This window comes from Gorilla gorilla, chromosome 13 (assembly GCF_029281585.2).
Source record: "Gorilla gorilla gorilla isolate KB3781 chromosome 13, NHGRI_mGorGor1-v2.1_pri, whole genome shotgun sequence".
NCBI classification, from domain to species: domain Eukaryota; kingdom Metazoa; phylum Chordata; class Mammalia; order Primates; family Hominidae; genus Gorilla; species Gorilla gorilla.
This window is the reverse complement of record NC_073237.2, coordinates 45866581-45880889: the sequence shown is the minus strand read 5'-3', so window position 1 is coordinate 45880889 and position 14309 is coordinate 45866581. Positions and strand designations below refer to the sequence as shown.

At 37.2% G+C, this 14309-nt stretch overlaps 1 protein-coding gene across 4 annotated transcripts in view; it reads left to right on the top strand.

The window, feature by feature from the left end:
• ADAMTSL1 (ADAMTS like 1) overlaps nt 1–14309 on the top strand; it is a 443211-nt gene that overhangs the window by 97887 nt on the left and 331015 nt on the right. For all 4 annotated transcript variants that reach the window (XM_063696342.1, XM_055351516.2, XM_063696343.1 and 1 more), the window contains exon 4: nt 1365–1601. In XM_063696342.1, coding sequence (XP_063552412.1) covers nt 1365–1601 — 237 coding nt within the window. The remainder of the gene's footprint in view (nt 1–1364; nt 1602–14309) is intronic.

The following is a 14309-nucleotide window of genomic DNA, read 5'->3' as shown; positions in this document are numbered from 1 at the left end:
ACCAGAGCCTTATATGCTCTTTAGTAGTATCACTAATGTTTTGGAAAAGAGTCAAAATTTTCAGTGCTGTTTTAGAATGCTTATTTAAAGGTAAAGAGATTTTTCAGAGAAAGAAACCTTATATAAGAGAACTCTCACAATAATAATGTAGTAACAGGGAACTGCTGAAGGCTGCATGGAAATCCTTTATTTAAAACAAAAAATTAGAATAAAAGCCTTTCTACAGCTGGAGAGTCGATGACAGTCTTCCATAGTAAACTTTAATCTGAAGGCTTGTAGAATAAGATAAACCTATCAAAAAGCCCTTCCAAGGGATAGGCAATATTTGCCTTTTTAAAATTAAATCTTACTTGCTTTTACTGAGATTTATTATTCATTAGATAATGGCCATTGTTAGCCATAGTTTTACATTTTAAATTGCCCTTTATGAATCTTACATCAAAAAGATTCTTATTTTCCATTGATCTCTAACAATATATATTTAAAATTCATATTGAGAGAATCTCCTAATACTCCATCCCTTTGCCTTCTGTGGCCTCATTAAATAATCATAGTAATAGCTACCATCTACTCAGTATATTCCTTGTGCATATATTTGGCCAGCATGAGTTCATGAACTTCTCACAACAACCTTGAGAGCTGTGCAGAGTTATTGCCTCTGTTCTAACACAAGACTAGGCTTCCCTGTGTTAGAACAGGGGCAATAACTCTGCACTGCATTGCAGCCACCTACCCACCTAAGGAGGAAGTCCATGCTCTTTCCATTCTGCCATGCTGCCTTAAGCCAAAGCAATTCATATATAAATGGTTTCATATTTTTTGTTCCCCATGTTTAATTCTAGATACTATGCAACCTAAGTCCTAGACAAAAAATTACAACTCCACAAAAACTTTTTGAATGAAATTTTTATAACTTTTTACTGCTAGTTATTCAAATAAACAATTGTCATAGCTCTCAATATCAGAACGGAAAGAGACAAAAATTTCAACTAATCCTCTGACTTTACTAGGTTCTACTTATAAGGAAGTCAAAATGATAGTACAGTGTGAAAGAATTCATGAACCAATAGACAACTTTCAAAAAATGTATGTCCCACCTAATCAGAATATCTATTTCAAGCCAATTATTTTTCCATTTAAACTCAATCAGAAAATTTATTTTGAGGTGATTGCTTTATCAGATTTCTACATTTTGCAAGCCAAATAATCATATAACCTCTAAGATGATATTATAAGTTCCATCTATCATGACCAGGACATTTGTTTTGCTTTCTAAGACCTAAGCAGACCATATAGCTGCTCTGGTTTCACATTTGGGGGTATCCTCCTAACCTTTGTATGTCCTTTCTCTCTTTTTTCTCCAGGACTGCCCACCAGAAGCAGGTGATTTCCGAGCTCAGCAATGCTCAGCTCATAATGATGTCAAGCACCATGGCCAGTTTTATGAATGGCTTCCTGTGTCTAATGACCCTGACAACCCATGTTCACTCAAGTGCCAAGCCAAAGGAACAACCCTGGTTGTTGAACTAGCACCTAAGGTCTTAGATGGTACGCGTTGCTATACAGAATCTTTGGATATGTGCATCAGTGGTTTATGCCAAGTAAGTGCTGATTTGTTCTCATTCAACTTGTCCAGAGGGTTTCAGTGTCTTTGTGTAAATGGTTTACATAGTCTCGCTCTCTGAATCACTCATCTTTACACTTTTTAGAGTTTGTAAATGGTGAAAGATTTGAAAATCAAGGTATGATTTCAGTGAAAAGTACCAAGTGTTGTACTGTGTGAAGGAAAAGTAGACTAGAGTTATTTTTCTTTCCTTGAGTGTCACTTGAATATAAAAGAATAAAAATTTTTGAATAGTGTTTATCATTTATGTACTAGACTTTGAAATTACCCCCTGGATTGGCTATTCCTGAAGTGTGTGTGTGTGTGTGTGTGTGTGTGTGTGTGTGTGTGTATTCAGAGGCCTTGATTTTCATTTACTCAGTTTCAGAATAAATCAGGTAAAACCAATTCTAAAATCCCCAAGGAAACTATAGGAAAACTTGCTACTTGACTATAATTTCCATTGTATTGAAAATTCAGACACACTGTAGAGAAAGTTGTGAAAGAGCCAGCTAGGTTGGACTTAAGCCAGTTAAATCTTTAAAACAGGATTACAAAAAGGTTTGATTTCTGGTATCCATCCATTCATCAATGTCTACTCTAGGTAGGGAATTAGTAAGGTGAAGAAGAGTTTGTATGTTTGTCATGTCTTTGCCATCTTTATTTTCAGGTCCACTTTTTGGATTAGGATGACCAGTCTAGTTTTTGGAGCAAGCAGTTGCTATTGTTTTTCTGTGTGCTGTATTTGACTATATGCTTTTATATTTCATGAAGCAGACACAAAATTTTGAGAGTATTTGCCTTTTCCAACATGGTATCAGCTGAAATTTTCTCTCTTCAGAATCTGTAATATCATGGATAAGAATGTAAGAGAAATATATGTTTTAGTAATTTGTTGTTTCAAATTCTTTTTTTAAAAACTCACATCTATATTTGGATGTAAAGGCAAAAACTGTAGTGTAAATGACTATAAGAGATGTGAGATGTCAGGCAAGGTTTTATGCATACAAGAGGGAAACAAACATAGTCAACCTTCATAAAGTTTAAAATCATGAGGCAGAGAAACTGATGTCATATAGGAGAATGCATTGATGAAACATATCTTAAGGTTTCCTTATATACAAGAGATATATGAACTTCAGGTGTAAATTTGAATATGGAATTTTACTATTTTAAAGCTAGAAAGGGCCTTAGAGTTATTCAATCAACATTCTAAAAAGCAATATATCTGAATAAATCATTTCTGATCTTTGCTATTTACTTCCTCCTCTAGGACTCTTAGTGGTAATGAAATGGAATTAGGGAATCTGAAAAATCTTTAGGAATAGTAGAGAATTGTAAAGCAAATAGATTTAGAAAGGGGACTGTGTTGTAGGGAATGGCAAACAAAAGAATAATAACTCCCTATGTATGTATACTGTTTGAGTAAAAGCAAGGAAGATTTCCATTTTAGAAGTGAAAAAACTGAGGACCAGAAAATATGCTTGATCTTCTGAAAGCTGTATGTTTGGTCATGCCAGAAATGGGACTAAATTCCACATCTCCTGAGATCCCAATCAATGTTATTGCTACTATATTACCCTGCTGAATGAACCAAAATAAACAAGACAGCTCAGCAAATTAGGTTTCATTTGTTTCTTTTGCATGGGAGTTCAATGTGGCATATTTTTTCCTAAACTAATCCTGCCAGCAGGCCTCATGGTACCTTAGCAACTGAAAGAGAATCCTATCTCAGTTGCTAAGGAATAAATTTCATATATAATAAATACGGAGTGATAGTACTGGACTTTGGGTTACAAGTATAAACATGCTTTAACTTAGATTCTTACGAGTATGACAGATTTGAGAGCAAATGTAAATTATACCGTATTTGAAAAGCATTGTAACTTATACGTAGAAATAATGACTGGTTATTATTATTATTTTCTTCATTTATTTGTCTTGTTAGAGGCAATCATGTAGTAAAGGCGATGGAAAAACAAAGATTGCATTTAAGCACTAACAAGAAATTTAGTTTGGCTGGAGAGCCAGATAAGACCTAGCTATGCAGTAAGAATAGGGAGGTAGTTTGGGAGAGAATCATGGAGGCTTGAATGGCAGACAGGACTGTGGTAAACCATGGATGACCATAGTCTCACCTTGATAGAAAATGACAGCATAGCTATAGAGATTTGTCATTCATATGCACTAATTTATTTCAAGTATACCTGTTTAATACTCTTCAAAGAGCCACATTCTCAAGACTGGTTCTTTAACTCTTAAATAGAATCACAGAGTCCTGGACTTTTTAGAGCCAGAAGATAGCTTAGCAACTCACAGTTATTGCTGTTTCATAGAAGAGGAAACTGAGACCTGGAGACTGTCCTGAGATCACGAATAATTTGGGTAGCATGTGTTTGTTGTAAATTCCTTCAGGAAAGTTCTAGAATCATTGCTATTTATAATATATACCTAATTCTTACTCGGTAGTAATAGAGCATCATATGAGGTAGTAGTAGTAATGATAATAGCTTCCATTTTTGAGTGACTACCATATCTAGGTACTTTATTTTTTTTTCAAATATTTACAGTTCTGCATGTTAGACATCATTATCCTTATTTCACAGATGAGGAAACTGGAGGCTCAGGTCGATTTTATATCTTGCCCAGAGACACCCAGTTCTGTCTGAGTTCAAAACTCCTATTCTTTCCAGCGAGGCCAGGTATACAGAGGCGCAGACCATTTGGTAATAGTCCCCAGATTTGGCTGCCTATCAGAATCACCTGGAGAGCTCTTAAAAGACACAACTCTTAAGACCTGTCTTCCAGAAATTCAGATTTATTAATTCTATGTATTGAAAACACTTTTCTTATGATTCTGTCATGGCCAGATTCACTTACAGATTGGAAAGCAGACAGAATTTAAAGTCTAAAGACATAAGTTGGGGCCAGGCACGGTGGCTCATGTCTGTAATCTGGGCATTTTGGTAGTCTGAGGGGGGCGGATCACTCGAGGTCCGGAGTTTTAGACCTGCCTGGCCAACATGGCGAAACCCTGTCTCTACTAAAAATACAAAAATTAGCCAGGCGTGATGGCAGGTGCTTGTATTCGCAGCTATTTGGGAGGCTGAGGCAGGACAATGGCTTAAACCTGGGAGGCAGAGGTTGCAGTGAGCCGAGATTGCACCACTGTACTCCAGCCTGGATGACAGAGCAAGACTCCATCTCTAAATAAATAAATACAACATGAGTTTGAATCTAGCTCCTCTTTAACGAGCTGTGTAATCTTGGTCAGGATACGCAATGTCCCTAAGCTCTATTTTTCAATCTGTGGAAAATGAATTGTCTCCTAGACCATAGTGTACCAAAGTGAGATAATATATGTGAAAATGTTTAATAAACTGTAAAGTGCTGTAGAAATGTAGAAGACTCTGAAAATTTTAAGTTGAAAAATATATTAAACTAGTGGTTCCCTGTATAAGATTTTATAACTGTAACGTTTCAAAAAACTTCCCAGGATGTGACAAGTAACAAACTTCTTAATTGGTTAGGTAATGACTTTTAAAAAAACAAAAAGAGACCTTCTACCATGTACTATCCCCATCATCATTTCACAATTGAAACGTTCATCACAAGGAAGTAGTAAGAACCCAATTTCAGAATAAAGGACAATTCTTTGAACTGGAGATAGTTTGTCTTATGAGAAAGTCACTGCCCCTTACTTTTCTCTTTTTTTTTTTTTTTTTTTCCAGAGCACAGAAATTGTCACTAATAGCACTTCACAGCCCAGCGTTTGAAAGCAGGGCCTTTGAGATGATCTAGTTCAGCCCCAGGAAATCATTGTATGATTTTCCCAGGATCCTATGGCTAGTGAGTGACAGACTAGAGGTCAGAGAGTGCTGGTGTTTATCAACATTTTCTAATTATGCTCCTTACATTATTTCTTCAGTTTATCCCATGAGCTGAGATTTTGTCTAGCTGTAATTCTGTCATTAATATTATGAAAACAATAGGTTTAATGAATATACTTTTTCAAACCACATTCTCCCCCTTTCTCTCCCTGTCTCCCTCCTAGAATCTGACAATCATCCCCAGTGGGTGATTGTGTTATCCCTCTTCACCCTGCATCTCAGACTGAGAAACACTGGGATTCTTATTTGCTCATTATCATTCTAGACTAGATGAAGTTAGAAAGAAGGCTGAGCTAGGGAGGCAATTTGTCATTCCATGAATAGTTAAAGACAAGAGGCTCTGGAATCATACCATCTAGGTTGGAATCTAAGCTCCACCACTCATTGGCATGTGCCTTTGAGCAAGTTCCTAAGCCTCAGTTGTGTCATCTGCAAAATGAGGATAATAATTGTAAAAATAGGATTAGAATGAAGATTAAGTAATCAAGTGCATTTAAAGTGCTTACTATGAGCTTGATAAATACTACTTGTATTAATTGTACCCAAGTTATGTCTTATCTTTTTCTTTTTCTTCCTTAGAGCCTTTCTGAGTACATGATTTAATATGGATACACATACGAAAGGGGCACTGACTTCCCAATGAATGAACAGACCTTCTGTTAATTTCCTATTGCAGTCATCTTTTGCAAATAGCTCCACATTGTACAATTATCAACTCCTGATTCAGGGCAGTGAATTGCATCCTGTGCAGAGTTAATGAGCCATCACAAATAGGATCAGTTCTATTAGTACTGCTGTTATTCATTTATTTTCATTATCCAAATTACCCCTATTTATATTTGTTGTAAAGCACAAAGCTGGTTTCTGTTTTAAATATATTTTTTAAAAGAGTAGCATAAATGTACGGACAGAACATGTGCTGCTGTTGAAAATAATTTTGAGGTTATTTTGAAAGCAAATAGAGAAAAGTATGTTTTATTTTTGTAATTAATAGAATTCATCAGATGATACCTGATATATGTCAAAAGAAAAAGTATGATTATAAACAAGCCTTTTATCATGAATCTGCATATTTATAATATTGCTTATTGCTATTTCAAAAAATTAAGCATTTCGAAAAGGGAAAGAAGAATTCCTTTCAAGTAATGCGTTATATAATATTGTTTTAAAATGAATAATACAGTACAGAAATAAGCAATAAAATGAATCACAGAGTTTTGATGTCTTTATTCTGGCAACATCAAAATGAACCATATTTCTAACAAAGAAATTCTTTTCATTTTTAATAATTCCTGTGGTGAGTAGTTTGAAATGAATTAAATAGAATGATTATTTCTCCATCTCTGCCTGTGACCTAAGTCACTAGTATCAAATGTCCACCAGTTATTCCAAAGGTGATGATGTCAGAAATAAGGTGTTGGACATTTTTTTCTTCTGTACTTTATAATCTAATTCCACATGGAAGCATGGTGTTGCTTAAAATATTTAATGCATAGTCTTTCTTATTCTCCTCTTTTCATAGCATAGTAAAGATAAAACTAACTACTACTTACTAGTTGAATTTCCTTAGTTTCTGAATCTTGTTTATGCATTCTTCCAACAATCTGCTGTATGTTGATTATTGAGGATATAAAATTGATTAAGATCTCTTTCCATAGGAGTGATACATTTTTAGAGTTATTGTGAAAAACTTTTAAAAATATATTTGTCTAACAAATTTTACTTAGGAATTAACAGTATGCTAAATACTGAAAATACATTAATGGACAAGAAGGATAGTCCCTGCCCTTCCAGAATTTTCACTGTGAGAGGAGATAAGTAAATAGGAAAGTGTACTATAGTCACTATACTATACTGCCCTCACTGTAAATGGGGACCTCTTTCTAAAATACAGATTTGGTTTCATTTATCATCTGCTTGAATCATTTCAATTGCTTTTTTTTTTTTGCCTTCAGGTTAAAAAAATCCCAAATTCCTTTACATGGCGGCTTAAAACAACAGAAATTTATTCTCCCACAGTTCATGAGGCCAGAATTCAAAAATCAAAGCGTCATCAGAACCATGCTTTCTCTGAGGCTCTGGGTGGAATCCTTTGCCTCTTTTGCCTCTTCCTAACTTCTAATAGTAGCCATCAATCCTTACTATTTCTTAACTTGCAGCTGCATCACTCTAATCTCTGCCTCTGTTATCAAATGGCATTCTACCCTCTGTGTCTGTGTCTTCACCTCTTCTTATAAGGACAACAATCATATTAAATTGAGCCCACCCTAATGAATTACGAATTCATCTCAATTTGGTTACATCTGCAAAGATTCTATTTCCTAAAAAGGTCACATTTATAGGCATCAGAGGTTTTGACTTAGCTTATCTTTTGGGTGAGACACAATTCAACCCATGACATCCAGCTGTCTGGCTCCCAAATTTACATCCTTCACATGTGACAAATATTCACCTGATCCCAATATCCCAAAAGTTTTAACCCATTTCAGAGTCAACTCTAACTCTAAAATATTATCAACTCAAAAAGTTCCAAATTCTCTCAGCTGAATCAGCTATGGGTGAGACTTGGATATGGTGCATCCTGGGACATCATTTGTCTCCATCTGTGCACATTTGAAACCAAAAATAAGTTATCTGCTTCCAAAATACAATGGTGGGACAAGCAGAAGCAGATTCCCATTCCCACTCAAAAAGGGAAAAACACCAAAGAAAAAGGGATCATAGGTCCTAAGCATGTCTGATACCGAGCAGGAAAAAGTCCACTAGATTTCAAGGCCTGAGAATAATCCTTGTGGCTCAGTGCTTCATTCTATGTGCCTGCCAAGGAGGCAGCCCTTCCCTCTCAGCTCAAGGAGGTAGAGTCAGCCCAGGCTTCTGCATCTGTGCCTCAGACCTAAGAGTCATTCTTCTTTCACTTTGTCCCATCTCTGAGACATTTATTCTAGGCTGTCAGTATTTCTGCTGGTATGAAATTCTCAGAAATCACGTCGGTCTTTCTTGCAATTAACAGGTATCCAAGCCATCAAACAAGGGGGTCCTCTACAGTTCTTTTCTGAATAACTGCATCTCTATTCCTGGCTTCTGCTAAGATGTTTGAGGGATTCATGAGTCACATGCCTAATTTCTTTAGCAAATGGTTATCTAGCCATAACCTTGGCCCTGTTACCAGAGCACACTACCTAAATAAGCTGAAAATGTTTCAAATAATCAAATGCTAGTATCTTTTTGTTTAACAATTCATCTCTCAGTTTATCTCTTGGCTCTCACATTTTACTATAAGTACCAAGGAGAAACCAGGCTGTAGTCATCCATACTGTGTTTGGATGTCTACTCAGCTAAGTACATAAGTTTATTGTTTGATATGGTTTGGCTGTGTTCTGACCCAAATCTCACCTTGAACTGGAACTCCTACAATTCCCACATGTTGTGGGAGGAACCCGGTGGGAGGCGATTGAATTATGAGAGCAGATCTTTCCTGGGCTGTTCTCATGATAGTGAATGAGTCTCATGAGATCTGATGGTTTTAAAAAGGGAAGTCTCAGGCTGGGTGCGGTGGCTCACACCTGTAATCCCAGCACTTTGGGAGGCTGAGGCGGGTGAATCATGAGGTCAGGAGATTGAGACCATCCTGGCTAACATGGTGAAACCCCATCTCTACTTAAAAATACAAAATATTAGCCAGGTGTGGTAGAGGGCACCTGTAGTCCCAGCTTCTCTGGAGGCTGAGGCAGGAGAATTGCTTGAACCAGGGAGGCGGAGGTTGCAGTGAGCCAAGATTGCACCACTGCACTCCAGCCTGGGTGACACAGCGAGACTCCATCTCAAAATAAAATAAAATAAAATAAAATAAAAATAAAATAAAATAAAAAGGGGAGTTTCCCTGCACAAGCTCTCTTCTGCTGTCTGCTGCCATGTGAGACATGGCTTTCACCTTCTGCAATGATTGTGAGGCTGCCCCAGCCACATGAAACTGTAAGTCTAATAAACCTCTTTCTTTTGTAAATTGCTCAGTCTTGGGTATGTTTATAAGCAGCATGAAAATGGGCTAATACAGTAAATTGGTACCAGTAGAGGAGGGTGCTGCTGAAAAGATACCTGAAAATATGGAAGCAACTTTGGAACTGGGTAACAGGCAGGAGGAAAAAGTGGTTTCGTGGGCCGGGCCCAGGATCCCCATGCTGTGTGCACCCTGGAGACTTGGTGCCCTGCATCCCAGCTGCTCCAGCCATGTCTGAAAGGGGTCAAGGTAGAGCTTGGGCCGCAGCTTCAGAGGGTGCAAGCCCCACACCTTAGCAGCTTCCATGTGGTGTTGAGCCTGTGAGTGCACAGAAGTCAAGAATTAAGGTTTGGGAACCTCCACCTAGATTTCAGAAGATGTATGGAAATACCTGAATGCCCAGTCAGAAGTTTGCCACAGGGGCGGGGCTGTCATGGAGAACCTCTGCTAGGGCAGTGCAGAAGGGAAATGTGAGGCCGGAGCCTCCACACAGAGTGCCTACTGGGACACCACCTAGTAAAGCTGTGAGACAAGGGCCACCATCCTCCAGACGCAGAATGGTAGATCCACTGACAGCTTGCACTGTGTGCCTGGAAAAGCTGCAGACACTCAACACCAGCCAGTAAAAGCAGCTGGGAAGGAGGCTGTACCCTGCAGAGCCACCAGGACAGAGCTGCCCAAGACCATGGGGACCCACCTCTTGCATCAGCGTGATCCAGATATGAGACAGGAGTCAAAGGAGATCACTTTGGAGCTTTAAGATTTGACTGCCCTGATGGATTTTGGACTTGAGTGGGGCCTGTAGTCCCTTTGTTTTGGCCAATTCCTCCCATTTGGAATGGCTGTATTTACCAAATGCCTGTATCCCCATTGTGTCCGGAAATAACTAACGTGCTTTGATTTTACAGGCTCATAGGCGGAAGGGACTTGCTTTGTCTCAGATGAGATGATGGACTGTGGGCTTTTGAGTTAATGCTGAAATGAGTTAAGACTTTGGGGGACTGTTGAGAAGGATGATTGTATTTTGCAATATGAGAAGGAGATGAGGTTTGGGAGGGGCTAGAGTGGAATGATGTGTTTTGGCTGTGTCCCCACCCTAATATTACCTTGAATTGTAACTCCCACAATTCCCACGTCTTGTGGGAGGATCCCATTAGGAGGTGATTGAATTATGGGGGCAGGTCTTTCCTGCGCTGTTCTTGTGGTAGTGAATGAGTCTCACGATATCTGATGGTTTTAAAAAGAAGAGTTTCTCTGCACAAGCTCTCTTCTTTTGTCTGCCACCATGTGAGATGTGCCTGTCACCTTCTGCCATGATTGTGAGGCCCCCCCAGCCACATGGAACTGTAAGTCCGATAAACCTCTTTCTTTTGTAAATTGCTCAGTCTCAGGTATGTCTTTATCAGCAGCATGAAAACAGACTAATACATCGCTGAAAGTTCTACTTTCCACTCAATGGCAGAAAATGACACAGCCAAGTTCTCTGCCACTGTATAACAGGACTCATCTTTCTTCCAGTATCCAATTAAATGTTCATCATTTCTTTCTAAGGCCTCGCCAGAGTTACCTTTAACATCTATGATAATTAATTTTAGGTGTCAACTTGACCAGATTTAGGGATGCCTAGATAGCTGCAGAAGCATTGTTCCCAGGTGTGTCTGTGAGGGTATTTTTGGAGGAGATTGCCTTGTAAATCAGTGGACTGAGTTGGGAAAATTTACTCAGTATTGGTGGGCACCATCCAATTGACTAGGGGCCTGAAAGAAAAAAAAGATGGATCCATGGATGATGTAGCAAGAAGGTCCTCACCAAATGCCAGCACCTGGATCATGAATTTCCCAGTCTCCAGAATTGTGAGGAAATAAATTTCCATTTATTGTAACTTACTCAGTCTCAGGTATTTTGTTATAACATCACAAATATACTTTGGTAATATCTATATTTCTATCAACTGTCTCTTCAATCTAGGTTTTTTTTCTATGAAGCACCTCAAAATTCATCCAAGCTCTACCCATTATCCAATTCCAAAGCCAGAAAGTGACATTTCATAGAAATTCATTTATTTTGTAATATTTTATTTTTGTCACCTTAGCTGGGTCTTTTGTGTATTCAAGTATTATTTTTATTCATGGAAGGGATTCTTCTGATATATTAACATTGTTTTCCATCTTGCTATTCCATTTATGAAGTGAAAGAGTTTCTATAGCTTAATAAAAAAACTTTTTGGAAAGTTTTATCTGTTTAATTTTTCCTTTGAAATTAAGTGTAAGCTTCACAAAAATTGATGAGTTTGTTTTCCCAAAGAGATTCAGTGAAGTAAACAAGGCAGAGCAAATCTAAAATAGAAAACATTTTCAAATTTTATTATTTTTAGTGATGTATAGTTTTTTTAATATACTCATGCCCATCATTATGTGCTTCTTCTGCCAATTCTGTGGGATAACTTTATTTCCATTTTATAAATGAGGAAATTGAGGCTCATAGAAAGTCATACAACTGGAAAAAGGCAAAGTACACTTCAAATTATATTATTTCTATTATATGACACCCTTTTCTGTAAGACCAGCACCATCCTGATACCAAAACCTGGCAGAGAGAGACACAACAAAAAAAGAAAACTTCAGATCAATATCTTTGATGAATATTGATGCAAAAATCCTCAACAAAATACTGGCAAACCCAATTTAGCAGCACTTCAAAAAGCTAATTTAGCATGAGCAACTAGGCTTTATCCCAGAGATGCAAGGTTGATTCAATGTATGCAAGTCAATAAATGTTATTCATCACATAAATAGAACTAAAGACAATAGTCCCAGATGCAGGAAAATACTTTTTATAAAATTCAACATCTCTTCATGTTAAAAATTTAATAAACTAGATATTGAAGGAAAATACCCTAAAACAATAAGAGTCATCTATGACAAGCCCACAGCCAACATTATACTGAATGAGCAAAAGCCAGAAAATTCCCTTTTAAAACCAGCACAAGACAAAGATGCCTTCTCTCACCACTCCTATTCAACATCATATTGGAAGTGCTGGCCAGAGCAATCAGGCAAGAGAAAAAGATAGAAAGCATCCAAATAGGAAGAAAGGAAGTCACACTATCTCTGTTTGCAGACAACATGATTCTCTGTCTAGAAAACCACATGGGCTCAACCCAAAAGCTCCTTAAACCAATAAACAACTTCAGCAAAGTCTCAGGATATAAAATCATTGTACAAAAATAATTAGCATTCCTGTACACCAATAACAGCCGAGCTGAAAGCCAAATCAGGAATGCAATTCCATTTATAATTCCCACAAAAAGAATAAAATATCTAAGAATACAGCTAATCAGAGAGGTGAGAACTTTCTACAATAAGAATTACAAACCATTGCTCAAAAAAATCAGAGATAACACAAACAAATGAAAAAACATTCCATGCTCATGGATAGGAAGAATCAGTATCATTAAAATAGCCATACTGCCTAACGCAATTTACAGATTCAATGTTATTCCTATCAAACTACCAATGACATTCTTCACAGAACTAGAAAAAAAACTATTTTAAAATTCATATGGAATTTTAAAAAGAGCCCCATAGTCAAGGCAATCCTAGACAAAAAGAACAAAACTGAATGCATCACATTACCTGACTTCAAACTATAGTACAGGACTACAGTGACCAAAACAGCATGGTACTGGTTCAAGAACAGACACATAGACCAATGGAACAGAATAGAGAGCCCAGAAATAAGGCCACACACCTATGACCATCTGATCTTTGACAAAGATGACAAAACAACCAATGAGGAAAGGACTCCCTATTCAATAAATGGTGCTGGGATAACTGGCTAGCCATATGCAGAAGACTGAAACTGGACCCCTTCCTTATATCATAGACAAAAATTAACTCAAGTAGATTAAAGACTTAAATGTAAAACTAAATACTATAAAAAAAAACTGTGGAAGACAACGTAGGCAATACCATTCTGGACATAGGAACTGGCAAATATTTCATGACAAAGATGCCGAAAGCAATTCAACAAAAGCAAACATTGACAAATGAAATCTAATTAAACTAAAGAGCTTCTGCACAGCAAAAGAAACTATCAACAGAGTAAACAGATAACCCTACAGAATGGGAGAAAATATTTGCAAACTATGCAACTGACAAATGTCTATTATCCAGCATGTATAAGGAACTTAAACAAGTTTATAAAACAAACCACCCCAAGAAACCCCATTAAAAAGTGAGTAAAGGACATGAACAGGCACATTTCAAAAGATGACATACATGCAGCCAACAAGCATATAAAAAAAGCTCAATATCATTGATCATTAGAGAAATACAAATCAAAACCACAGTGAGATACATGGTATACAAGGTGTGAAGACCAAATCAGAGTTACTGGGGTATCTATCACCTCAAACATTTACCTTTTCTTTGTATGGGGAGCATTACAATTCTTCTTTTCTAGCTATTTGGAAATATACAATAACTTATTGTCACTATAATTTTCCCCACTGTACTGTCAAATACCAGAACTTATTCCTTCTATCTGTGTTTGTATACTCAGTAACCAACTTCTCTTTATTGTTCCCCTCCTGCTTCCCTTACCAGCCTCTGGTAAACACCATACTGCTTTCTATCTCAAACAGATCCACTTTTTAGCTCCCACATATGAGTGAGAACATGCAATATTTGTCTTTCTGTGCCTGGCTTATTTCACTTAATATAATGACCTCCAGTTCCATCCATATTGCTGCAAATGACAGGATTTCATTTTTTATGACTGAATAATATTCCATTGTGTGTATATACCATGTGTCATA